The 25338-nt window shown below is 47.6% G+C and overlaps 1 protein-coding gene across 1 annotated transcript in view; it reads right to left on the bottom strand.

Moving 5' to 3' along the window:
- ADAM33 (ADAM metallopeptidase domain 33) overlaps positions 1-25338 on the bottom strand; it is a 106108-nt gene that overhangs the window by 57115 nt on the left and 23655 nt on the right. The window contains exon 3 of the mRNA XM_084855302.1: positions 18325-18401. Coding sequence (XP_084711428.1) covers positions 18325-18401 — 77 coding nt within the window. The remainder of the gene's footprint in view (positions 1-18324; positions 18402-25338) is intronic.

The following is a 25338-nucleotide window of genomic DNA, read 5'->3' as shown; positions in this document are numbered from 1 at the left end:
GGGAATGCCACAAAACAAAATTGAAATACCCCCCCAGTAGGTGAAGAATGGACCAGAAGAAGAATTGTGCTGGACCAGACCAAGGATCAGTCTAATCTGGCATCCTGTTTCCACAGTGCCAACCATATGCCTCCAGGAAGCCCACAAGGAGGCCATGAAAGTCACAGCCCTCTCCTGTTGTCTCCCCCAGCTGGGGCTGAAAGATCCGCTGCCTCGGAATGTGTGAGGTTCCACTGAACAACCATGACAAATTGCCTTTGATAGACCATGAATGTGTTTCATCTTCATTTAAAGCTATCTAAGCCAGGGGGCATGGCCACACCTTATAGCAGTGAGTGAATGCCAAAGGTGGATCACACATTATGCAAAGGAAGGACTTTTATTTCATCTGTCCTGAAATTCCTGCCCTTCGAATTGTATTGCCTATAAAAGGACTCAGGTTCAGTCCTCAGCATCTCCTGATAGGGCTGGAAAAAATCCTCCCTAAAGCCCCAGAGAGCCATTGCTAGTCCAAGCTTTTCTATATAAGGCTGCTAATCCGCTATGTCTACTTTCAGTTTTGTTACAGAATTGAGTTCTGAGCACTACATCAGGGGCTTTTATTTTCCTGTTTTTCCACTACATAACCTTTAGGTGGCACTGTGGTATAGAAGAATAGTGCAAATACACAAGAGGAAATTGAGCTTTCTTTCCCTTCCACAATTAAATGCTGCATTTTCCCCGCTCTAAAAAAACTCACTAAAAGTGACACTGAAGTGAAATTGGAGGGTCATGAGATTGTCTACAGAATCCGTAAATAACCATGAGTAGCGAATGATGAGCACACAATAAATGCCTTCTCTAGAAAAGCCCTCAATGTCAGCATGAATAAGTGTTATAAACCTCTATTAATCATCTTTTTTTCTAAACCAAAACACCCCCCAGGTCCAGTGTGATGAGGTCACACACACAGACACACGTCGAAAAGAAGGCTGCAGTGATGTTCCTGCCAGTGGAGACTGGTGCCTCCGATGTCAGTGGAGCAGTGAACCCACTCTGGGTTTCAGTCAGAACTCTAAAGGAGCTATTCCTTTGAGTTCTGACTTGTTCTGATTGTAACCTGGAGTGGATTTACCGCCCCGCTAACATCGGAGCCACCAGCCTCCACTGGTTCCTGCTTACAGTTGTGTGAGTCAAGGACATAAGCAGAGCCCTGAGACCACAAATCCAGGTAGTTCAGCATCCTGCTAGTCACAGTGGTCACGCTCCCCCTATTGCTCCCCAGTGACTGTTATTCAGAGGTGGACTGCCTCTAAAACAGGAAGTTCCATTTAACCATCATGGCACCTCTCTTCCACCATGAATACGCCTAATCCCCTTTTGAAACCATCTAAACCAGGGTTAGATGGTTTCATCCCATCTTGGGGCAGCAAATTCTACATACAATGCCTTGCGTAGGTATTTGTCCCACTATGACTTTCCCTATTTTGTTGTCTTACAACTTGGAATTAAAATGGATTCAATTGGCATTTGTACCATTTGATTTACACAACGTACCTAACACTTTGAAGGCACAAAATATTTTTACTGTGGCACAGAACTTAGTTAAACAAAAGCAAACTGGCATTTGTTGGCTGCAGAAGTATTCAGCCCCCCGAGTCAGTACTTGGTAGAAGCACCTTTGGCAGCAATTACAGCTGTAAGTTTTTTGGGGGTAAGTCTCTACCAGCTTTGCACATTTGGATCCTGCCATTTTTGCCCATTCGTCTTGGCAAAATTGCTCAAGCTCTGCCAGGTTGGATGGGGACCATTGGTGAACAGCAGTTTTCAAGTCTTGCCACAGATTCTCAATTGGATTGAGGCCTAGGCTTTGACTGGACCATTATAAACCATTCAGGTTCTTGTTTTTAAACCACTCCAGTGTGACTTTGACTGTTTAGCGTCATTGTCCTGCTGGAATGTGAACCTCCGCCCCAGTCCCAGCTCCCTTGCAGACTGAAACAGGTTTTCCTCTAAAATTGCATTTGGCTCCATCCATCCTGCCCTCAATCCTGACCAATTTCCCAGTCCCAGCCAATGTGAGCATCACCACAACATGATGCTGCTGCTGCCACCACGCTTCACCATGGCAATGGTGTTCTCAGGATGATGAGCACTGTTGGCTTTGCGCCACGCATAGCATTTTGCGAAAAGGCCAGAAAGTTCAATGTTGGTCTCAGCAAACCAGAAAACCTTTTTCCACGTTTGCTGTGTCTCCCACATGTCTTTTGGCAAAATCCAAATGGGCTTTGATATGTTTTTTTCCCCTAGCAATGGCTTTCTTCTTGCCACTCAGGCCCAGTTTTGTGGAGCGTCCAGGTAAAAGCTGTCCCATAGACGGTTTCTCCGGTCTCAGCTGTGGATCTCTCCAGCTCCTTCAGAGTTACCATCAGCCTCTTGGTTGCTTTTCTGACTAATGCCCTCCTTACCAAGTCACTGAGTTTTGGTGGACAGCCTTCTTCAGGCAGAGTCACGGTTGTGCCATATTCTTTCCATTTTGTAATAATAAACGGTGCTCTGGGGGCTGTTCATAGTTTGGGATGCTTTGTTTATAACCCAACCCTGACTGGTGCTTCTCCAGAACTTTATCCTGGACTTGTTTTGATAGCTCCCTGGTCTTCATGATGCTGTTTGTTTAGATATGCTCTCCACAAACTCTGGGGCCCGCCAGCAACAGGTGTATTTAATCTGAGATCATGTGACACTTGAATTGCACACAGGTGGACTCCATTCAACTATTTATGTGACTTCTGAAGGCAGTTGGTTGCACCAGAGCTTATTTAGGGGTGTCACAGCAAAGCGGGTGAATATTCATGCAATTCAGACTTCTCAGTTTTTTATTTGCAAATCATTTTGCAAAATATGTAGATTTGTTTCCCACTTTGACATTATGGATTATTTTGTGTAGATCAGTGACAAGATCCAATTAATGGATTAAAATCCATTAATTTTAACTAACGGATTTAATTAAAATTAAATCCATTTTAATTCCAAGTTGTAACACAACAAAATGTGGAAAAGTAAAAGGGGGGAGAATACTTATGCAATGCGCTGTAGTAATGATGCATCATGGGAAGAAATGCCTGATCTCATGCCAATCTGTTTCATTGGATGACTCCTGAAAGAGGGTAAAATGTTTCTTTCTATGCACATCACAGTTCATTTTATAAGCCTCTATCATATATCCCCCTTTAGTCATCTTTTCTTTCCTAAGCCAAAAAGCCCCAGACGCTTTAGGAAAGGTACTCCAACCACCACCACCCCAACTTATTTCAATTGCCCTTTTGAAAGTCATTGTTTTACAGCAAGCCATCTAGGGCCCCATCTACACAAGCCATTTACTCTGGGGCTGCTGCGATCCGAGGACCTCGGGACATACGACGCAGTCGCCACTTTGCAGCCTAACCGTGGTTTTCACAGGGAAAATGCAGATTTCCACAGAGGTGTTTTGCTGTGATTTTTTAGCTTGCTGCGGGTTTACTACAGTTGCTGAGCTGTCTGCCCCTTCCTCGAACTGACTTTGCAGTTTGTGGTGGGCGTGGGGTAGGCGTGCTTAGTGATTGCGTCACTCTGTGACACCTTTTCACTCCTCCCCATTCCTCCCTTTTCCTTTGCAACTGCGCATTAACAGAGAGGGATCCATTTTGGAATGATGGGCAGACACGTACCTCTCACAGGGGCACGCCCCTTCGCATGTGCAAACCATCGCGAGAGTTACCATAACAAACAGTTGGCACGGTAACGAAGGAGCCCACATCTTACCAAAGAGGAAAGGACAGACACAAAAGAACCCCCAAAATACAAAACAGCCACTAAAGCCCGAAGTGTCACACCCCCGCCCTCACGTGGCTGTGCAGCTGCGCATTTAAATATAGTGGCTTTTTTAAAAAAAGCAGCGCTACTGCCACAGTTTACTTCACTTTAATGGCCATGTGTCAGAGCACAGCGGATCTTTCCACTGGAGAAGTAAATCGCATGTGTACTGCAGCAGAAGCTAATTCGCAGCTGCAATGCTGCGCAATTACGAGGGAGTGAACATTGAAAGAGGTGCCTTGTAGACGGCCCCTACAGCTCTGCGTGTCTCAAAGACTTCCCTGGATTTTGAGAAAGGGCAGGCCTTGTTGTTATCTCCCGGGTCTCTCCCTCCGCCAGCAGCAGCACCCCTGGAAAAAAAGTTGCGCTGAGTCACATTGCAGGCTTTTTCCCACAGCTGTCAGCCATCTCTCAACAGCCTCGCTGGGAGGCTTGCTAGGACTGACACACAACTGAGCCCCGCCGCTGACAAATCGCTTCCTGATGTTGGAACGGATGATAAAAAGCCAGGACTGGAGTCAAGAGCATTAATCAAAAGCAGAGACCAGGATGAATTCCGAGTCTTTCCCCCTTCCCCACTTAGTCCATCAATGGTGGGCGAAAACTGATCTTCCGGAACGGCACTCATGGGATCAGCCTCAGTTTGAGGAAGAGGAAGACGCTGACGTGTGTAGGTCACTCAGGGCTGGCCAACATTATCTGGGGTGGGTCAAGAAGTGGACACCCAGGGGACCCCACCCCTCTGCTAATTTAACATGGGGCACCATGGGCTGGCCCTACTATTAGGCAGAGTGAGGCAGCTGCCTCAGGCAGCTGTTGAGGAGTGTGGGGGAGCAGTGGCAGCCCCTCAAGCCATTCCTCCTTTCCCTACCGTATGTTTTTGTATGCAACATTCCCTAATGTATGAATTTTTGTATGCAACTCTCCCGAATATATTCATGTTTGTACACACTTTCTGAGCGAAGAACTGCATTGCAAAATTCAGAGAAGCACACCATCTAAAGGATAAGTGTGTTCTGGTCGTCATATTCATCCAGGAAATGTGAATTAGATCCGTTCACTTAAAGATGTGGACCAAACATAATTCTCTACCCACCCACCCAGCCCCGCCTAATTTTAACTCAATGATTCTGTGAAGCACGTGTGTAACATGCACAAGGCATGGTTGATATAGTACAATTTCCAACATCTGAGGGTGCATCCAGTGGTGAACAAGCACATCAGGAACACCTGTACGTCCAACACTCCATTTACTAAGCCACAATGGTCTAGCGAATGAGAGAATGAGTGGAAGAGATGTGGGGATGAGTGGAAGATGTGTCTAGAGAAATCCACCCACATCGCAGCAGCTATTAACAATACCGGAAACCTTCCCCACCCTGATCTCTTTGATGTCGTTTTACAGTCACCTCTATAGTTGTGGCTTTTCATCCTGCCCAGATCTCACTGCAGATTGAACCAAGCACCTTGCGGAACTTGCACTGCATCTTCTCATCAGCACCTCAAGAACCACAGACTTACCAGGAAGCGGCCCTGCTTTCTGCCCTTTGCCTACATTTAGGGAGAAAGAATGACCCACATCCTTGCTTTGTCAAAGTAAATTATCGGGTTTTAAAATCAGTCAAATAGAGAGCGTAGGCTTGAATCACAGGATACCTTTTTTTCTAAACAGGATCTGGGCTGTGAATTGGACACAGGTGTGGAGGACCAATGGCACTTAGCCATACTACCTGAATGGAGCCTTCAGAGACAAGAGCAGTATACCTCTGAGTACCAAACCTTGAGGCCAGTCAGCAGGAAATATCTAGCTCTGTCATCTCCATCACTCCTTGCATCCGGCTCTACCATTCTCAGCCATCCTGAAGTTTCCTGCCCTCATAAATGCCTCAGCCCATTCTCCCTCGCTGCCCCTATGCCTGAACTCCCTCCCAAAAAACCCATATGAAGCTGCCTCTCTCTCTGCCCTTCCTCAAAACCCACCTTTTCTCTGAAGGCTCTGACTTACTCCCTCCCACATGCCCAATCATAACTACCAACTGAGACAGGGATGGGCAACCCGTGGCCCTCCAGAAGTTTTGGCCTGTATCTCCCATCATCACCATTGGCTATGCTGGCTCAGGCTGACGGGAATTATTATTATTATTATTATTATTATTATTATTATTATTATTATCTGAATTTCTTAGGGTGCAATCCTATGGGGATAGGCAGCCACCTCCGAACTCGCAGGCAACTGCCTATCCAATGCAGGGCAGGAGAAGCATGGAGGGGATTGTACCCTCCATGCTTCAGCCGCCCTGCATTTGTGGCTAGAGAGCCGATTTTGGCTGTCTAGCCACGGGAAGGCAGAGAGGGGGAAGCGGCTGTCAGATGACACATAGGATGTGTCATACTGGCATTTCTGCCTTCCCTGCCCCAGAACACCCCCCGGAATGCCCTGTTTCAGCCGCTCCACACTCCTCTTCCAAGTGGGGAGCATGGGGAAGGCAGCGCGGAATGGGGGGAAGGTCAGTTCCCAGAAAACCACATATCCTATGACCATCTAGCCGCTGACTAGTGGCCATAGGATTGCTGCCTTAGTCATTTTTCTCTTTAAAATGAGTGCCCAAGGCAACTAAGAAACACAATTATTAAAACATACAAACAAAAGTATTGAAACATACAAAATCTAAAATAGCTAAAAACAATTTCCATTAAAATACCAAACCATAATAAATTGAAAACGTCAGTACAGAATACAATGCTAATCATTTGCCTGGGAAGCAGAGGAAGGTCTTGTCCTGATGCCGAAAAGATGACAATGTTAGTGCCAGACAGTTCTCACTGGGGAGAGCATTCCAGTCGGGGGGGTCACCAATGAAAAGGCCCTTTTTTATAGCCCAAAACATCTGGAGGGCCACAAGTTGGCCACCCCTGCTCTAAAACAAATGGAACTTCACTTGCTCACATTCATCGTTTTCTTCCCCCTATGTCTCTCTTCCTCTCTCACACACACAAGCACACACACACAGAGGCACACACACTTTGCAAACTTAGATTGTAAATTCCTTGGGGCAGGGACCGGCATTTTTCATCGGCATTACCCCATGCTGCACCATGTATGTTGCTGATGCTTTCAGTTCTGCTTCTTTCACATTTGCTCCCAATATTAGTCTATTTCTTCTCCTGCACTCTTCTCCTCTAGGTACCCGAGGTTCTCTTCCCACTAGTGGAGGGACAAACTAAATATGAAAGTAGCAGCTCTGTGTGATCAAACATGCAACTGCCCCAGTCACATAGAAAGAGTGGGATGGGGACGTCATTTTAAAAACCAAAGGGGTGCAAGCATGAGAGGAGAGGAACCACCACCACCCCTTGTCCAGCTGACCTGTCCCTATTCCTCTCTCCGCAGACACTTCTGTGTATTGAGACCAGTCCTATTTAACGTGTTCATAAATTATCTGGAGTCACGGGTGAAGAGTGAGGTGGCCAAGTTTACAGACAACACCAAGTTATTTAGTGTGCTTAAAACAAAAAGGGGTTGCAAAGAGCTCCAAAAGGATCTCTCCGAACTGGGGGAATGGGCATCTAAATGGCAAATGCAGTTCAATACAAGCAAGTGTTAAGTGATGAACGTTGGGGCAAAAAATCCCAACTGTGTGTATATGCTGATGGCGCCTGAGTTGGCAGCATGATGACTCAGCAGGAACGGGATCTGGCATTTGTGGTGGGCAGCTCGATGAAAAAGTTGTCCCAGTGTACTGCTGCTATGAAAAAAGACATATTCCAGATTCAGGATCATTGGGAGCAGTATTGAAGGTAAAACTGCCAATATCTTAATGTCCTTATACAACTCTGTGGTGCAAGTTCTGGTCACCATACCTCAAAAATCAGACCAGTTCATGGAGGGATAAAATGCTCATGGCAGCTTACAGCTACAAGCCAAAGAAGACATGTGCCATGTAAAACCCCAAGATAAAAGACGATCAGGTTGTGAATTTAATCCACAAATCAGAAGAACAGGCTGAGGGAAAGGGGTGGTTTAAACTTTAAATAGGGAGGAGGTAAGAGAAGATCAGGGCTATTTCCAGATGAGGCTTTTTATTGTTTAGCTTCCCTGCCTCATTCACAGAATTTTGCGGGGGTCCAGATGACGTCATCTTCCATTTGTGCCCCACCCATGTTTTCTCACTGCTTCTTCCATCTTTTTTGTACCACAGAAAATCTGCTAAGGAAGGAAAAATGGAGTCTCTCCACAGTCCCTTCTGTCTGGGAGCACCAGGGCCATCCATCTAGAATCAGCCAGGGTGTCCGTTTATTCAGCAAACCACCTGATGCCAAACATGAGGCAAAACTACTGAGTGTGCCAGTAAAATACCTGATCATTGGCAATCCAAGCACAGGCCAAGGAGGCCAAATAATGCTGTTTAAGGGGAAAGGGATCAAAAACAGGTACTTCCACCCAACACAGTACAGAGACAAACACCTCTCTCCACTCCCTCTCTGTCTTTTTTTTTTTTTTTTTGAGACACACACACATACACACAAGCTTTTCAACCTTGGCATTTCTTTCCAAGATCAAGTCTATCTCCCAAACACTTCCTGCCTCGGCCAGCCTCCAAGCTAAGTGAGGTTTTCAGCATGGGGTGTTGGCAACAGTAATGAACATGAACAGGGTCTGGTCTCTATTTGCTTTTTGCTTCTTCCCTCCTCATCCACCCCCTCCCCCATCCCAAACAAACCATGTGCATATAAAAGAAGAGAAATAACATTCCAGAATCCCCAGTAAGCTGAGATTTTTGGAGCCAAAGGAAATGTGGTATAGGAGAAAACAGCATCATTAGCAGCAGGGTTAAATCCTGAGCAGCTCCAGAAATCATTTCAGAGAGACCAGAGTAACCACAAACTTGAAAACAGTGCAGTGTTATCATTCGGGATAGAAGACGCCAGCTTTTCAGGCTGCCCTTCTGTCTCCTGGTTTGAAAACTGAAATCCCCTTTTTGCCTTTCTTCCAATTAATTTCACCTGCCTTGTATTGTTTCCTAAGTACTGTTATTCCACAGGGAAGGTAAATTGGCTACTTGGCCTGGCTACTAGTTACACTACAAAACACACTGAAATGCTGCTTGACCTCTCCGCAAGTTCTGCAGCACCTTGTCAGAGAGCTGAAATCTAAGGTCTTGCAAGCAGCCCTTAGAGCTGAGCTCTCCGGTAGTTTAGGTTTAGCAAAATGTCTTCAACAGCTCCTTTACTAGCTCTTTTGCCAGCAAGCTCAGTACCAAAGTAGATGTTACACTACAACAGCCTTCCCCAACCTGGTGCCCTCCAGATGTTTTGGATTACAACTCCCAGCATCTCTAACCATTGTCCATATCGGCTGGGGCTGATGGAAATCATAATCCAAAACATTTGGAGGACACCCAATTGTGCAAGGCTGCACTATAATACGTGGATGCAGCCAAAACCCAGGTAGTGTGTGTTTAGTTCCCCCTTCCAAATGTCTAGTAGATGTTCATTTGGCTTTACTTTTATCGTGGGAAAGGGTTTTAAAAATTTGGGGAAACAACAGGGGAAGACAGGGGAACAGGGGGGAAATTTATGGGGAAAAGTGCAGAAAAGGGCAACTAAAATGATCAAGGGGCTGGAGCAACTCCCCTATGAGGGAAGGTTACAACAGCTGGGATTGTTTAGCTTGGAAAAAAAGGAGGGTATGGGGAGACATGAGAGAGGTGTACAAAACTATTCATGGTGTGGAGAATGTGGACAGGGAGACATTTTTCTCCCTCTCTCAAAATACTAGAACCCAAAGGGGTCATCCCATGAAGCTGATTGGTGGGAGATTCAGGACAGATAAAAGGAAGGCCTTCGTCACACAGCGCAGAGTTAAAAACTATGGAATTTGCTCCCACAGGATGTGGTGATGGCCACCCATTTGGATGGCTTTAAAAGGGAGTTGGACAAATTCCTGATGGCTCGATGCTACCTCCAGAACCAGAGGCAGTGAGCCTCTGTACACCTGTTGCTGGGAACATGGGCGGGACGGTGCTGTTGCACTCATACCCAGCTTGTGGACCTCCTGTGGGCAGCTGGTTGGCCACTGTGTGAACAGAATGCTGGACCAGACGGACTCTTGGTCTGATCCAGCAGGGCTCTTCTTCCGTTCTTAGCACTGCAAGCCCAGGTGCCCCAAAGCACTGCCCACTGCTGGTCTCTCACTCACCTCTGGCAGTCTACTGATGGTAGCAATTGCAAAAACAATGTGGTGTCATGCACCTTGTCAGGCAGGAACCATCCTTGGATCACCTTTTCCAGGATACATCTTTTGCTGGCTTCCTGTCCCACAATTCAGCACATGGATAAATTGATCTGAAAGCCAGAAGCTGCCAACTGGATCTGCCTTTCTAGCCATCGGTGGCTCTTACCTGTCCTACCAAAGAATAGAACCTCCATGGCCAGAGGCAGCATGCCTCTGGTTACCAGTCCCTGGGAGCAAGCAACTGAGCAAGGCTGTCATCTTTCTACTTTGTTTGTGAACTACCCAAGGGTATCTGGCTTGGCCTGAGCTTCTAGGGCTTCCCAGCTGGCTTGGTGCGGAAGGGCTGGGGCCATGAAAACCTGGAGTGAGGATGGATACAGTCTATGGGCCACCGGCTGACAACCCCTATATTAAATTATTATATCAGAGAAAGGAATGCATGAAGAACCACTGAGAACCAGAATGGACAGATTGTTGGAGCGGAACCAGGAAAACCTGGGTTCAAATCCCGGGCAAGCCATGAAGTTCACTGAATGATCTTGGGCCAGGCACTATCTCTGACCCTAACCTAGCTTCCAGGGTTGTTGTGAGGATGAAATGAGAAAAGCCCTATCAACCTGGACATCGCATTTCAGCCAAGAACCCCTCCCTCTCTCCCTCCCTCATCAAAATTTCCTCAACTTTCCCACCTGCCCCTTCTTCTTCCACCACTGGTCAGACTTGTTTAACAGCCAAGGCTGCCATCTTGGTTTCCACTTGGTGGGAGGCCTGGCCATGCCAGAAGCAGCCCCACACCAGGTTAGAGAGAGCACAGCCCAGGGGCTCTGGTGATGCCACACGAGATCCTGTGAGATGATTTCAACTCGGACCGGGGCAACTGAGTAGCGGGACAAATGTACATTCTAGAGGCCCCTTTGATGGTACGTGGGGCCTCCCTTTGCATACCCTGTTTCCCGCCATCTCTTTCAGTAGTGCCTGTCCTCCCGATGCAGGGCAGTTGCAGAGCACTCTGGCCAAGTTGCCGAAGGCTGCCCAGATAGCTAGGAGTAACTGAATGACCATCCACCCCCGCTAAACTCCAGGAACATCCAGACTAATAACTCCCATCACCCCCTTTGCAATGGTAGCAGGAACCAAACTGTTCTGTGAATGGGTGTATGGAGGGAAGCAGTTCGAGGGAACACCATGAAACGTAAGAGCAGCAGCCATTTCGAGAACACGTCTTCTAGGCATCACCCCGGTGTCAAGTTTGTTTTGTTCCACATTTCAGTCTCCCGTTTGTATAGTGGTCTGTATAAACCGTTTGCAGCAGCAACGATATTTCATTTATTTATTATTGCATTTATATCCCGCCTTTTTTCCTCTTGCGAGGAACCCAAGGTGGCTTATACTATCCTTCTCCTCTCCGTTGTATCCTCACAACAACAACCCTGTGAGGTAGGTTGGGCTGAGAGGCTGTGACTGGCCCAAAGTCACCCAGTGAGCTTCCATGGCCAAGTGGGGACTAGAACCCGGATCTCCCGGCTCCCAGTCCGTCACTCTCACCACTACACTACCCTGGCTGTCTTCATACTTCTAAACCAAACAAATGACCACCCGTAGTGCATCCAGTTTATAAATTTATAGATTTAAAATTTTAAAATTTATAGATTTAAAAATGTCTATGCATACTGTATATCTAAACAGATTTTAAAATGTGAAATGTTTCAGTAGAAAACACCAGCTTCAATCACTTGAAAATGTGAAAAGTTTGGTATAAAACATCAGCTTCAGTTTTATACTGAGATGTTTCACATTTTAAAATCTCTGTGTGTATGTGTGTGTGTATGTGAAATGTTAAAATCTATGAATGTTAATTTAAAATTTTAAATCTATAAATGTATAAACTGGATGCACTACTGGTGGTCATTTGTTTTGCTTCGGAGTGCAGTATCCTGTGCATTGCATTGCCTGCGTAGCGCCTTCTTCTAATCCACCTATGGGCAACCTGACGCATGCAACCTGCAGAGGCCTGCCATGCTGCCTGCACAGGTGGTCAAGCTGCCACCACCACCACCAATTCCGCCCCCCCTCCCCGCCCACCGCACCGCTTCCAACCCAGCTGTGTGAAGCGTGGCTGCCACGGGGAGGATGGGGGCGCACAGGGATGATTCTCACCAGGCACTGCCATCCCCATCACAATTGGGCAGGTTGGCCATGCGGAGAGTGTAAGTCCTGCACTCCTTCCTCACCATTTGAATTGTGTGTCTCCCCATCCCCACAGTAGATGAGCACTGGGGAAAGTTTGGGGCGGGGGGCAAGTCACAATGACTCACAATGAGACCTTAGCACACAGAGAGCGGGGGCTCAACCCTCCCACTTCCTCAGGCTGAGATGGAGCAGGGAGATAGGGAGTGTGTCTGTCTGCACGAGTGTAGCCCTGACCGACTGTCTATTGCCACATCCAGCCCCCAGGGGCAAAGAGGGTGCCCACCCCTGCTCAAATCCCAAACCAATTCTTGGAACAGAACAGCTGTTTTATGGGGTGTTTCAAATCCAAAAAGGTTGTTTACTTACTTACTTACTTACTTACTTACTTACTTACTTATTCATTACATTTCTATACCGCCCAATAGCCGAAGTTCTCCGGGCAGTTCACAGCAACTAATCATATAAGGAGTTGGGAATGCAGACTGGGAATAACAACAACAACTGATAACCAACAACCACGATCACCCTTAGGCAGTGAATAGGGGAGATTTTTAAAAAAATAAAACCTAGTTCTAGGTACTGCAGGATGCTCATGTAAACCCTTATGGTAGCTGAAGGCCGGGGAGAAACAGACAGACACATAGAGAAGGCTGGGTGAGGCACATGGAAACAGCCATTGTCATTCTTAGCTGCCCAAACAGCTGGATTTGGGAAGTTCCAATCCTCAGGATGGGTGTCATTTCCCCTCAAGGGCAGAAAAGCCAGGGCAGGGCCCAGAAATGAGAATAATAATAATTGTAACGTTATTAGTCACTTATCTCTCTACGCTTGTTTTTTTTAAGAAAACTGTTTTGTAACAGAATCGTCACCCTTTTAAAATAAGAAATAAATAAATTCCAGCATGTCTGGGAGAAGGCTCAGCTAGAAGACTTCTTCCTCAAGGCAAGTTTTCTGTATGTCGGAACTGGTTTCTTGATTGTGGCAGAGCATTCCATCAGGAGAGCCCCCAGCTGCACTCTGAAATGGTACAGTCCACATGCAGGTTGAGCATCTCAGTGAGGACCATGTCTCAAGGTCTTGTGGGTATACTTAAGCCTTAAGGCAATAAAACAGAGAAGGGGGCCACTCCACCAGCCCTCCTGAAGGCTCTGCCTACCTCAACTGTCACCCTCACCGGCCGTTCCAGCAGGCTGAGCTGAGGCAGAGGAGAGGACAAAGCAGGGACATCCCACCAGCCCTGAGGAAAGATGCAATCTTTTTCCCTCTTCCCTCCCCATTCCTTTTTCCTTGTGTGTTGTCTCTATTTAGATTTTAAGCCTGCGGGCTGGGGCTGTCTTCTTTTACTGATGATTTGTGAGCCGCTCCAGGAGCCTTTTTAGCTGAGGAGCAGGACAAAAATATTCTAAATACATATTATATAGATGATACAGATACAGATACAAATATAACCTTGTTTTTCTAAATGAGAGGTGGCAATAAGAAATGCTGCAAAATGCCCAATTTGGAGACTACTTCATTTTGTCTTGCTTTGTACATGAAATCAAGCTGGGCAGATTTAATTGAAGATTTCCCCAGAGAGGCTTGCCTGGCACTACGCTGTGCTCTTTCCAGCACCAGGTGAAGACCTTTTTATTTTCCCAGGCGTTTTAGTCTTTTAGCTCTGCTGTTTTAAATCTGATATTGTATTTTAAATCTCCGCATTGCTGCTAGGTTTCATTCTGGCTGTACTTTGATACTGTAGGTTTAAGCTTTTAAATTTGATGATGTATTTTGTGGTTTTAACTGTTGTGAACTGCCCAGAGAGCTTCAGCTATTGGGCAGTACAGAAGTGTAATCACTAAATAAATAAATAAACAAACAAACAAACCTGTTTCAGCTCTAGGACTAAAGCTGAGAGAGAGAGAACAAGCAGCCCACGATCACCCAGTAAAATCTATGGTGGGGTAGGATTTGAACTCTTCTCTCCCAGGTCTACATCCAACACTCAGATTGGCAATTCTTCCCCAGAATTAAAGCAGGAAGGGAGAAAGGAACAGAATGCAATGAGCAGTGAGTGAGAGGAAGGGACTGAGGGCAGCCATGCCTCCTACTTAGGATAGTCCTCTACTTGAAAGTGTACTCTGTCTGAAGGGCTGCCAAGTCCAAGACGGCTTTAAAGAAAAAGAAACATATTGAAGTTGCCAGTGGAGGCTGGCGCTCCAATTTCGGTGGGGCTGTGCATCCATTCCGGGTTTCAGTCAGAACCCGCTACAACTCTAAAGGAGCGATCCAAGGTGCTGAGCCCATAGGCTTCTTTAAAGCCGCCAGCCTCCACTGGAAATTGCCCATCAACAGCACTGGGACAGCAGGCACCCAAGTCACAGTTTTCCCACTATGGTGGTCATATTTCTATGCAAATTGTAATAATTATTTCTAAATTTGCACCTATATATATCAATTAGCACATGCCAATGTTATGCAATCTGGTGTCCTCTTCTTCAGGGACGTGTTTCCTCTTTCAGCAATGTGCAAGAGGCCACCCTAGGAATCCTCTATCAAAGCAGGAATCTCCCCCCTTTCCCCCACCCACCCACTTTTCCCCCTGGGATTGGAAGATGGGCCTTGGAGGCGAAGATCATTTCTGCAGCCCAAACCGTGAGTCCTCTTTCCCTTTCACCCAGCCCGGTCCCTGAACCGAGCTGCCTTGAGGCATCCCAACAGCCCTCTCTCCTCCTTGCTGTCAGTTCCCCAAGATTTGTCAGATCTGGCCAGGTCTGGCTGCAGAAACTCAAAACAGGCTCCCCACTGCTCCACTCAGCTTTCCTCCAATCAAAACAGCCCCGTTTTGGGACAACCGTGCACGCATTTCCATGTTAGCAGCCAAAAGAGGAGGTGAGCCAGGGCCAGAGAGAGGCTGGGAAGATTCCAGTGCAGGCATTAACACCTCATGCTACAGCCGCCCTCAATTCACAGGGACAATCCCACTGTTTTGGTAGCTGGCCTTGGCAAATCACCCCCTATTTTGCCTTTTGAAAAGAGTTGCTTTCAAAAATCGGATAGGAGCATTTCAAGTTGCAAGATGCCCCCAAATTCTCAGGCAGGAGTCTGTCCCAGCCCTGCCACTTAATTCTTTATGCCGTGCTGCCAAGAACGGAGGCTGGAGCCTTCTTCGTGCACAACACACACCTCAGCAGTGCGGCTAAGAGTGCAATCCTATGCACGTTGAGACAGAAGGATGTCCCACAACTCCCAGCCTTGTAGGACTTCCTTCTGTCTCAACATGCATCGGATTGTGCCTTAAGGGTGCAGTAAGATGGGGATGGGTGTAAGCCTCCAAACGTGGAGGCTTACGGCCATCCAATGCAGTGGGAGGAGTGGCAGAAGCCGTCTTTGCTTCTGCACTTCTCCTGCTCTGTATTTGGGCTAGACGGCCTTTTTCACCCCTCTAGCCAGGGCGCGTTGGAGCCGGCCTCTCCACTCCACTCCCCTCCCCTCCCCGCCCACCAGCACACCCGCTTTCCCTCCTCTCCGAGGCTGCCTTTCTGTGCCAGCTGCAAGAGGGAGGGAGTGGGGAGCTCAGACTTGTGGGAACAAGCGCTGTCTCTGACCTCGGATCCAGGAATCCAAACTATCCTATGGCCCCCCAGACTCTGCCTAGGGGCCACAGGATTGCTCTCCCTGTCACTTTTAAACCCTGGACTTACTTCCACTGTAGTACTTTAGCTGTGATGCACACAGCTAACATGTATCTTTGCCACCCCATCACCACCACCACTCCATGCTTTACAACTGCTTCTACATTCCTGAGCCCCCCCCTCCCCCCGCCGAAAACTGTTTGCCAGCCCTGATGAAGAAAAGACATACTCTGAGCTGGTGCAGTTTCACATTTTAAGCTCACTTAAATCATAGCACCATCATGATGACAGGAATAAAATGGAGTTTGCTTCTGCTGCCCAGATGCTAACCACATTTACTGGGGAATACACTGCAGAAACAGATAATATGTTTTTAAAGTTAAAAGAACAAAATGACCATCTGCGTCCACACACGTGCCTGGCCGCCCCCATTAACCAGAGCTGGGGAACCTCAGCCTGGGGGCCTAATGTGGCCCTCCTGAGGTCCTGGTCCAGCCCTCTGGAGTTCCCCAGCTGGCCCCGCCCCTGCCCCCTGGCCCCACCTCCTTTCCCCCAGCCACCAATCATCTTGTGGTTTCCCAGCTTTGCTGCAGTTTTTTCCCTATTTGAAATGGTTGAAATGCCTCCACTAAGGCTTAGTTGCTGCCAGCAAGGGCTTCAAGCTACAATATGCTGGGGGGGGGGTGAATTTATTTGAATTTTTGACCCCACCCCTTCGCCTTCTGCCCCACCCTCTTTGCCTTTGGCTCCACCCACCAATGACCCCCAAGAGCTTCCCCAACAATTGAATTCCGGCCGAGGGCTGAAAGAGGATCCCCAGCCCTGCTACAAACGGATGCTGCCGTGACCAGCGGCAGCCCCGGTGGGCCGCAGCATGCTCATGCTAGCCCAGGTGCTAATGCCAGGCCTGCGTGATGATGCCCAGGCCCTGACATCCACCCCTAGCGCACCACCGCATTCTCACAGCGAGCTGTGGGCCTTGCTGAAACAGAAGCGGGCGCGTGTTTCGCACTGTGGTATCAACCTGCACCAAACAAGTTTAGCACTTCAGGTGGATCTCTGGTGACCTGTCCTGTCCTACCCTAGGATGCTTCAGTTATTAACCTTTCTGGAAAATGTGCGTTGCCATTCACACACGGCAAATTTTTGCATGTGGGTATTAGAAATGCGTCTGTGTTTATAGTCATGACACATCTTCCTTCAAAAATAACAGATTGTCCAGGAGATCAATATTCAACATTCAGTGCATGCTAGCAAAACTGAGAGATCCGGTTACTCGCTGAAGCATATGCAGCAGCAAAATAGCTAGTGTGGGCAAGAAAACTGCAGTGTCAGCCATGGATTCCAGTCCACCCAGCGAATAAACAGATCCATTTGGAGTGTTTTGAAGCCACCATATCCTGCCAGGGTTGTGTGTATTCCACAAATGAACTTCACAGCATCAGACATTGTTGGGTGTAGGTATCAGCATGCTGAGAATCTCACCTACCTACCTACCTCTCTTTCAGCAAGCTTGTAGCCCCTAAGACTGCAAAGACAGATTTGAAAAGTATGTGGAAAACATCATCTAAAATTCAAACGCAGTGTGTGTGTGTGCATGCACGCATGTGGGCAGGTGCGTGTGTGTGCACACAAGTAGGCGTGTGTGCGCGTGTGTATGTGTGCATGCATGCGGGCGGGCGTGTGTGTGCATGCATGCAGGCGGGCAGGCGGGGAGGGCGTGTGTGAAGGATCCCCACAGGTCAGAGGGCGAGGCATTGGTGTCCTGCGCAGGTCCCTCTCCCCTTTCCATCCCTAGCAGAAGCAGAATTATCTAGCAGTAGTCGTAGTAGTATTTCTATACCGCCCCATAGCCGAAGCTCTCTGGGCAGTTCACAAAAGTTAAAACATTAAAATACAATATATAAAATTTAAGAACCATTTACATAAAACATACGGACAAACAACATATAACTAAAAACAACTCTGAACTAAAAACAATTTGTTTGAAAAATCCAACAATAAAACACAGCTTAAAATAACACTGTTTTAAAAACAGTATACAAAAGTCAGCAAAAGGAACGAGGGTTCCACAAAGGGAAGGCCTGCCGGAATAGCAGCGCCTTTGATTCCTGCTTAAAGACCTTCAGCGTGGTCAGCAAGCGCATTTCAGCTGGCAGGTCGTTCCACAACGGAGGGGCAGCGAAGGAAACGGTCCCCTGGCGTAGCTGCCAGTCTCACATTAGGCAGCGGCAGCAGAGAGCCCTCAGAGGACCTGAGGTGGCCGGCTGGGACGTATGCAAATGTATCTATGCAAACTAAGCCAGAGTATGCAAATAGTCTTATTCGAATATGCTTATGCAAATATTCATTTGGCATGGAATATTCTGATTCTAGGACTCAGCACTTCTGGGTGCTGAATTCGGGGCTCCTTTGAGTTCCCGATCAGCCTGGTCTTAACATGCACATACTTACTGGTTTTTTTCCAACACCAGAATAAGTTTCCTGCCCTCAACAATCACCGCCACCTCTCCGCGGTCAGGTGATGGAGCCTGTGGAAAAACGGGAAAGAGAAAGCACATGAGCTCACAGCCAGAATTCTTTTTCGTCGAGACCTCCAGAGATTTCCCCGGTGATTTCCCCATTCTAGGCAAAGTTGTGAATGCCTCAGCTAGGCAGGCGCCCCCTGATGCTAGCATGCCTGGATCAGAAGAAGAGGAGGAACAGAGCTGGGCGTCAGCCTAGTAGGGACACTGTACCCCAAATCTCTGGATGAGATCCCCTAGCAATTTCAGTTTCCTGCAGGGCAATTCCTACAGGGCAGAACCAGTCTCCCAGCACCACCCTCGGCAGCCAGGATGGGGTCACGCCAATGCATTGCCCACGACACCTAACCCAGCCAGACTGTCCAGCTGGGGTCCAGAGAGGATGTACTGAAAACAGGACCCAAAATATTGGGGATGGGGGGATGGATTCTAGTTACTAGAACCAATTCCAGACCAGTTCTAGTTGCTCACAGGTCTGGGGTCCTCGTCTGAACTGCGAATCTATTGCTACCAATTACCAAAAATGGGTCTGGGTTGTAGATCATGCATGGAGAAGTTTATTAGAACTGATTTCCTTGCATCTATAGGAAAGAGGGGAGGGTTCTTCAGCAATGGGTGCCACTTTATGAGTCATACTGTCTCTAAAGAACTATGACTCAGAGTTCCTTGGTTCCTCCAGGTATTTCCTAGGTACAGGCTGGAAGAGCCAACAGCATCTGTACATGTGGTCCCACCGCACTTATTTAATTATTTATTTATATTATTTGCACCCCACCTTTCCGCCCCCAAAACGGCACTCAATGGCACCTGGAATACTGTATACAGCGCCTATCCTGCCACAAGCTTCTTGTGCTGGTAAGGCAATTCCTCTTTAAATAGCCTGCAAACAATGGAGCTGTTGCAAAGATTCTGAGCGGTGCATTTTGCAGGCAGGAAGAACTGCTGCGCATCAAATTGAGGTGTGCGTTTTGCAGGCAGGAGAGCTGCGGTACAGAACTGAGATGGGCATTCTGCAGGCTTGAGATCTGCTTGCTTCTGAGTAGACATGCAGATACCATGGCCTTACTTCTGAGTAGGAATCACATGTGGCCATACCCACTGTCTTTGGTCCTGCCCAGAGATGGATTGTGCCCTGCCCCCCGCCCCCCGCGCGCACACTTTTCCCATTTTGCAATTTGGCCCTGGAGATGAAAACAGTTCCCCGCCCCGGATTAGGAGCTTATGTTTAGACCGGATCTGTACAGCCTTGTCTTCGATGGCGCATCACTTAACAAGCCCATTGTTCGGGGGGGGGCGTTATTGAGCACCTGTTGCCCACAATACACACCAGGTGGGCCGCAAATGGGGTGGGGTGGGGGCAGAGGTTATGTGACCCCACTTTGGATGGAGAGGCCCAGGAAGTGACCTGTCCAAGCTTTGTGGCAGGAAAGAAACAAGCAGGTGTTCTAAGTCACACACAGAAAGGTCTCGTCAGGAGGGGAGGGTATTTTGTCCCCTGAGAGCTCTGCTACCTCCAGGTGACTGCAGAATGTATCATCATCTCAATCCCTTGGCTTCCAGGCACCAGATGACAAACAGGTATGTAAGAATTAAAAAAAAAATGCCGAGAGATGAAGCACTGAGTCAGCCTCCCAGGCACGTAAGAGTCTGGCTGCACCCGCTGGTTCATGTAGGAGTTCTAGCAGCGGGAAGAAGACCCATGAGGAGGATCTTCACATTGCATCAGGCCAGAAAAAAGGTGTGGGTTGTGATTTTTTTTTTACTGAATGCCTCTGAGTAACAGATGCTGCGGATACAAGATGAGAGATGGGGCCATCACCATCATGTCTTGCTTGTAAGCTTTCTAGACCACTAGCTGACCACTGTCAGAAACAGAACGCTGGGCAAGATAGACCCACCTTGGTCTGAGCCAGCAGAGCTCCGCTCACGTTCTCCCCTCTGCGGTAAGGGGAGGGGCCTGCCCTGATTATGTCTTCACAGGCAGAAAAAGATCAAGAAATAAGGGAAAAATACTCTCTAAGGCAAAAATACTCCAGCCGACTCCAGTTTAAATCCCGAGAACAGAACATACGAGAAACTTCACGCGTTATGTTTTTAACAGGTCACAAACAAACCGTTTCACATGTGCATGTAAATATAATACATGCGCATACCTCTGTGTGTATTTGTGCAGATTCCAGAACAGCAGACATGCGACGCTGCTGCAGGAAGGAAAGATACTGTGGCGCCTTGAAGACTAACCGATAAACAAATGCTTCTGCCACAAATCGGTGGGTTATTCTTGGGTCCCCTACCACAAAGACTCTTTGATGCACCAAGGAAGTGGAAACTTGCTAGTTACAGCTTACCAGCAACAGTAAACATGCTGCCTACCACAACCTGCTGAATCAAAGCAAGTTCAGTGTTCGTTAAACGGAAATTGCTCTTTGAGTAAGCATGATTCTAAAATGGGGGGGGGGACAGCCAACGTTGCAGGAGGTGCTATTTTTTTTCTTTCCTTTGCGGTCTTTCAAGCACCTTTAATCCACAATGCATTCCAGAACTGTTATTCTGTTTCCCACCTCCCAGCTGAGCAGAGGAAGCTGCTCCAGCTGGTCCAGGGACTACAGAAGAAAGCAAGCAAGCTCCCAGAGAGCAAGTGATCAGAGCGAGTAAACAGGGGGAGCAAACAGGAGTTGGCCAGGGGTGCTGCAGTGGCAGAAGAGACAAAGGAGACAAAGGCAGAGTGAGGAGAGGACCCGGCACAGGCTACTCTAGAACAACCAGGAAGCTAGACACAAAAAGGGAAAAGAGACTATGGAAGGACAAGACTCTCCAGTGGTGGTGACCTGCAAGGTATGTGCCATGTTTGTTTTCTTGCCTGAGAACAACATGGCCTACATCTGCAACGAGTGCAAGTTGATCACGCTGCTGGAAGAAAAAGAGGACTGGAGTGGCGAGTGTTGACCCTCCGGGGAATAAGAGAACACGAAGAGTTCTTGGACAGAATGGTGGAACTACAGCAGCAAAGCGAAGAACAGAAGCTAGAAGAGCAGGCCTACAGCTACAAGAAGAGTAGTAGTAATGGGAGACTCCTTGCTGTGTGGGATCGAAACCCAAGTATGTCGTGAAGACCCGTGGACTCGCCAGGTATGCTGTCTCCAGGGAGGATGGATTAGAGATGTGACTGAAGGGTTGCCTGCACTTATAAAGCCCACTGACAGATATCCCTTTCTTCTCATCCATGTGGGAACAAATGATACCACCAAGCGGAGCTACGAAGAAATCATGTCAGACTTTGAAGCTTTGGGAAGGAAACTCAAGAACTTTGGGGCCCAGAGAGTTTTCTCACTCATCCTTCCAGTAGTTAGAAGAGGGATAGAAAAGGAAAGAAAAATACTCCAGGTGAATGACTGGCTACGAAGGTGGTGCCGAAGAGAGAGATTTGGATTCTGGGACCACGGGCTATACTTCCTGGAAGATGGACTGTTGGCAAGGGACGGGTTGCACCTCACAAAGGCTGGGAAGAAGGTGTTTGGCCACAGCATGAAGAACTTCATCAGGAGGGCTTTAAACTGAATGCTACAGGAAGGGAGACGTAAAGTTGGGGGTAACAAAGGACGAAGGCTCATGCACCGCAACGGAGAGAACAGCTCTAATAGCGCCCAATAATAGTCTTCACAAACATGTAGGAAGAAAGCCAGACCACGAAGCACATGGTCTTTGATGTCTATACACTAAGGCCCAGGGTATGGAAAACAAAGAGAATGAACTTGAACTCTTAATACAGGAGGGAAATTATGACTTGATAGGTATAACTGAGACTTGGTGGGATGACTCTCATGACTGGAATACAGCAATTGAAGGATATAACTTCAAGTTATATGCTTCAATTGCTGTATTCCAGTCACTTGTTCAAAAAGAACAGAGGAACAGAAAGGGAGGTGGGGTTGCACTGTATGTGAAAAATACATATCTCTGCACAGAAATACAGGAGGATGAGCTTGGTAGCCCCATCGAGAGCATCTGGGTTAAAATAAATGCAGCAAAGAATAAAAGGAACATGGTGGTCGAAGTCTACTACCAGCCACCCAATCAAGGAGAAGACGAGGATGAAACTTTTGAAAAGCAAATAGCCAATGTTTCAAGGAAGCATGATGTAGTAGTAATGGGGGACTTCAATATCTCCGATATTTGTTGGCAGACAAATTCTGCAAAACATGGCCCCTCCAGGAAATTCCTGTCTTGTGTGGCGGATAACTTCCTCCTACAGAAAGTAGAGGTAGGAACTAGAGGATCGGTTATCCTTGACTTGATCCTAACCAACAGAGATGACTTAGTGGATAAAGTAGCAGTTACAGGAACTCTGGGGGAAAGTGACCATGTTATACTTGAGTTCATGGTTCTAAAGGAAGCAAAAGCCGAGTGTAGCCAAACCCATACCCTGGATTTTAGGAAAGCTGATTTTAATAAACTCAGAACAATGATCAGTAAGGTCCCATGGCAAGCGACTCTAATGAGAAAAGGAGTCCAAGATGGGTGGGAGTTTTTAAAAAAGGAAATTCTCAAGGCACAATTACAAACCATTCCAACAAGAAGAAAAGGTGGAAGACAACAGAAGAAGCCAATGTGGCTTCACAAAGAGCTTAGAGATTACCTGAAAACAAAAAAGGACACATATAGGAAGTGGAAAGAAGGCCAGGCAACAAAGGAAGAGTACAGGCAGGTAGCACAGAATTGCAGGGATGGCATCAGGAAGGCTAAAGCTGAAAATGAGCTGAAGTTAGTGAGGGATGCTAAAAGCAACAAAAAGGCTTTCCTCAGCTACATGCAGAGTATGAGACAGAGGAAAGAAATAGTGGTTCAGCTATTAAATAAGGATGGCAAAATGATAACAGATGACAAAGAAAAGGCAGAGGTGCTCAGTTCCTACTTTCGCTCAGTCTTCTCCCGAAAGATGATCTATGACCCCCCTGGCAAAGGCAAAGTACAGGCTGAAAGGGCAGGATTGCAGCTTAAGATCGACGGGCATATGGTCAAGGAACACCTAATTACTTTGAATGAGTTCAAATCTCCAGGGCCAGATGAACTGCCCCCGAGTACAACACATTGTTGGCTCATCACAAGCTGAATATGAGCCAACAATGTGATGTGGCTGCAAAAAAGGCAAATGCTCTTTCGGGCTGCATTAATAGAAGCATAGCTTCCAAATCCTGGGAAGTACTAGTTCCCCTCTACTCAGCACTGGTTAGGCCTCATCTGGAGTACTGTGTCCAGTTCTGGGCACCACACTTGAAGAAGGATGCAGACAAACTGGAGAGGGTTCAGAGGAGGGCAACAAAGATGATCAGGGGACTGGGAACAAAGCCCTATGAAGAGAGACTGAAAGAACTGGGCATGTTTAGCCTTGAGAAGAGAAGACTGAGGGGAGAGATGATAGCACTCTTCAAGTACTTGAAAGGCTGTCGCAGAGAGGAAGGCCAGGGTCTCTTCTCGATCATCCCAGAGTGCAGGACACGGAATAATGGGCTCAAGTGACAGGAAGCCAGATTCCGGCTGAACATCAGGAAAAACGTCCTGATGGTTAGAGCAATACGACAATGGAACCAGTTACCTAGGGAGGTGGTGGGCTCCCCCACACTGGAGGCATTCAAGACGAAGCTGGACAGCCACCTGTCAGGGATGCTCTGACTTGGATTCCTGCATTGAGCAGGGGGTTGGCCTCGATGGTCTTGTAGGCCCCTTCCAACCCTACTATTCTATGATTCTATTATGGCCCTCACAATAGTCTCCCAGCTGAGGTAAGTCACTCTTAGCCCCATTTTCCAGATGGGAAACTGAGAGTGAGCAACAAAGGCCTGCCCAAAGCCATACAATGGCGCTATGGCAGAAGAGGGATTTGAATCCATGTCTTTTCTCTGCTGGGCAGTACCTGCTTTGCATGCAGAAGGCTCCTGGTTCTATCCCTGACATCTCCTGTTAACAGGCTCAGGGAGCAATTGATGGGAAAGATCTACATTTATTTTATTTTTAAAAAATATTTCTAGGGCACCTTTCAGGGCAGGAGCCTTGCTAAGGCAGCTTTCCACTATAAAATAGACCAATACAGTAATAAACCAGCAAAATAATTCATTAAAACAAAAAACGTCAGCAATGAAACATCTGGCCTAGACAGTACTGAAAACCTACAACACAACTGCAGCTACACATCAGAACAGGCCAGTAAAACTTCATCAGGGGGTGGCCAGAGCAAAGAGGCCAGTCTTCAGGGCCTTCCTAAAAGGCTGCAATAACGGGGCCTGCTGGACCCCAATGGCAATTTACCCCAGAAGTGTGGGGCCACTGTGGAAAAGGCCGTCTCTCTTAGGCCCGGGATTAAGTCCGAGTCCCAGGAGAGCCATTGCCATTCGGAGCACATGATACTAGACAAATCATCCGTCCTGGTTCATGGATGTCCAGGTCAGCTGTGGGCATGCCCAACATCCAGGCCACATTCATCCAGACAGAAAGATGCCAGCCATTCAAGACGTATAACCTCACCAAGGCTGGAATCACACACACAATCACACACACACACACACGCACACACACAGAGTGCCTGAGCCTGACGGGGACGCTCATGGAAACCAGATGTGCATCACAAGGCCTTCCCAGAAAATGACACTCAACTGCGAGGGATGAAATTACTCTCGCCACCCCATCCCTGACATAATGTTGGCCTCCGTTTCACCCTTGGCAACAAGCCCAGTTGGTACTGTCTTGTTCCCATCACAGTTCCCCTTATTGCGGCTCTAATCCCATATTCCTGAGGAAGGAAATCATATCCCCTTTCAGCCCCCAGCCCCACTTTTCTTCTCTCCCAGTTCCCACCACCACCGGGAATTCTTCACGGCCATTTGGCTGCGTGAGCCCTGATCCGTCCCCAGTGGCTGGCGGTTCAATTCCCATCACTTCCCAGCCTCTT

This window comes from Heloderma suspectum, chromosome 5, assembly GCF_057233095.1.
Source record: "Heloderma suspectum isolate Gila_16-S chromosome 5, 16-S_ref, whole genome shotgun sequence".
Classification (NCBI taxonomy): domain Eukaryota; kingdom Metazoa; phylum Chordata; class Lepidosauria; order Squamata; family Helodermatidae; genus Heloderma; species Heloderma suspectum.
Note: the sequence above shows the minus strand (reverse complement) of the source record. Positions and strands in the feature narration are given on the sequence as shown.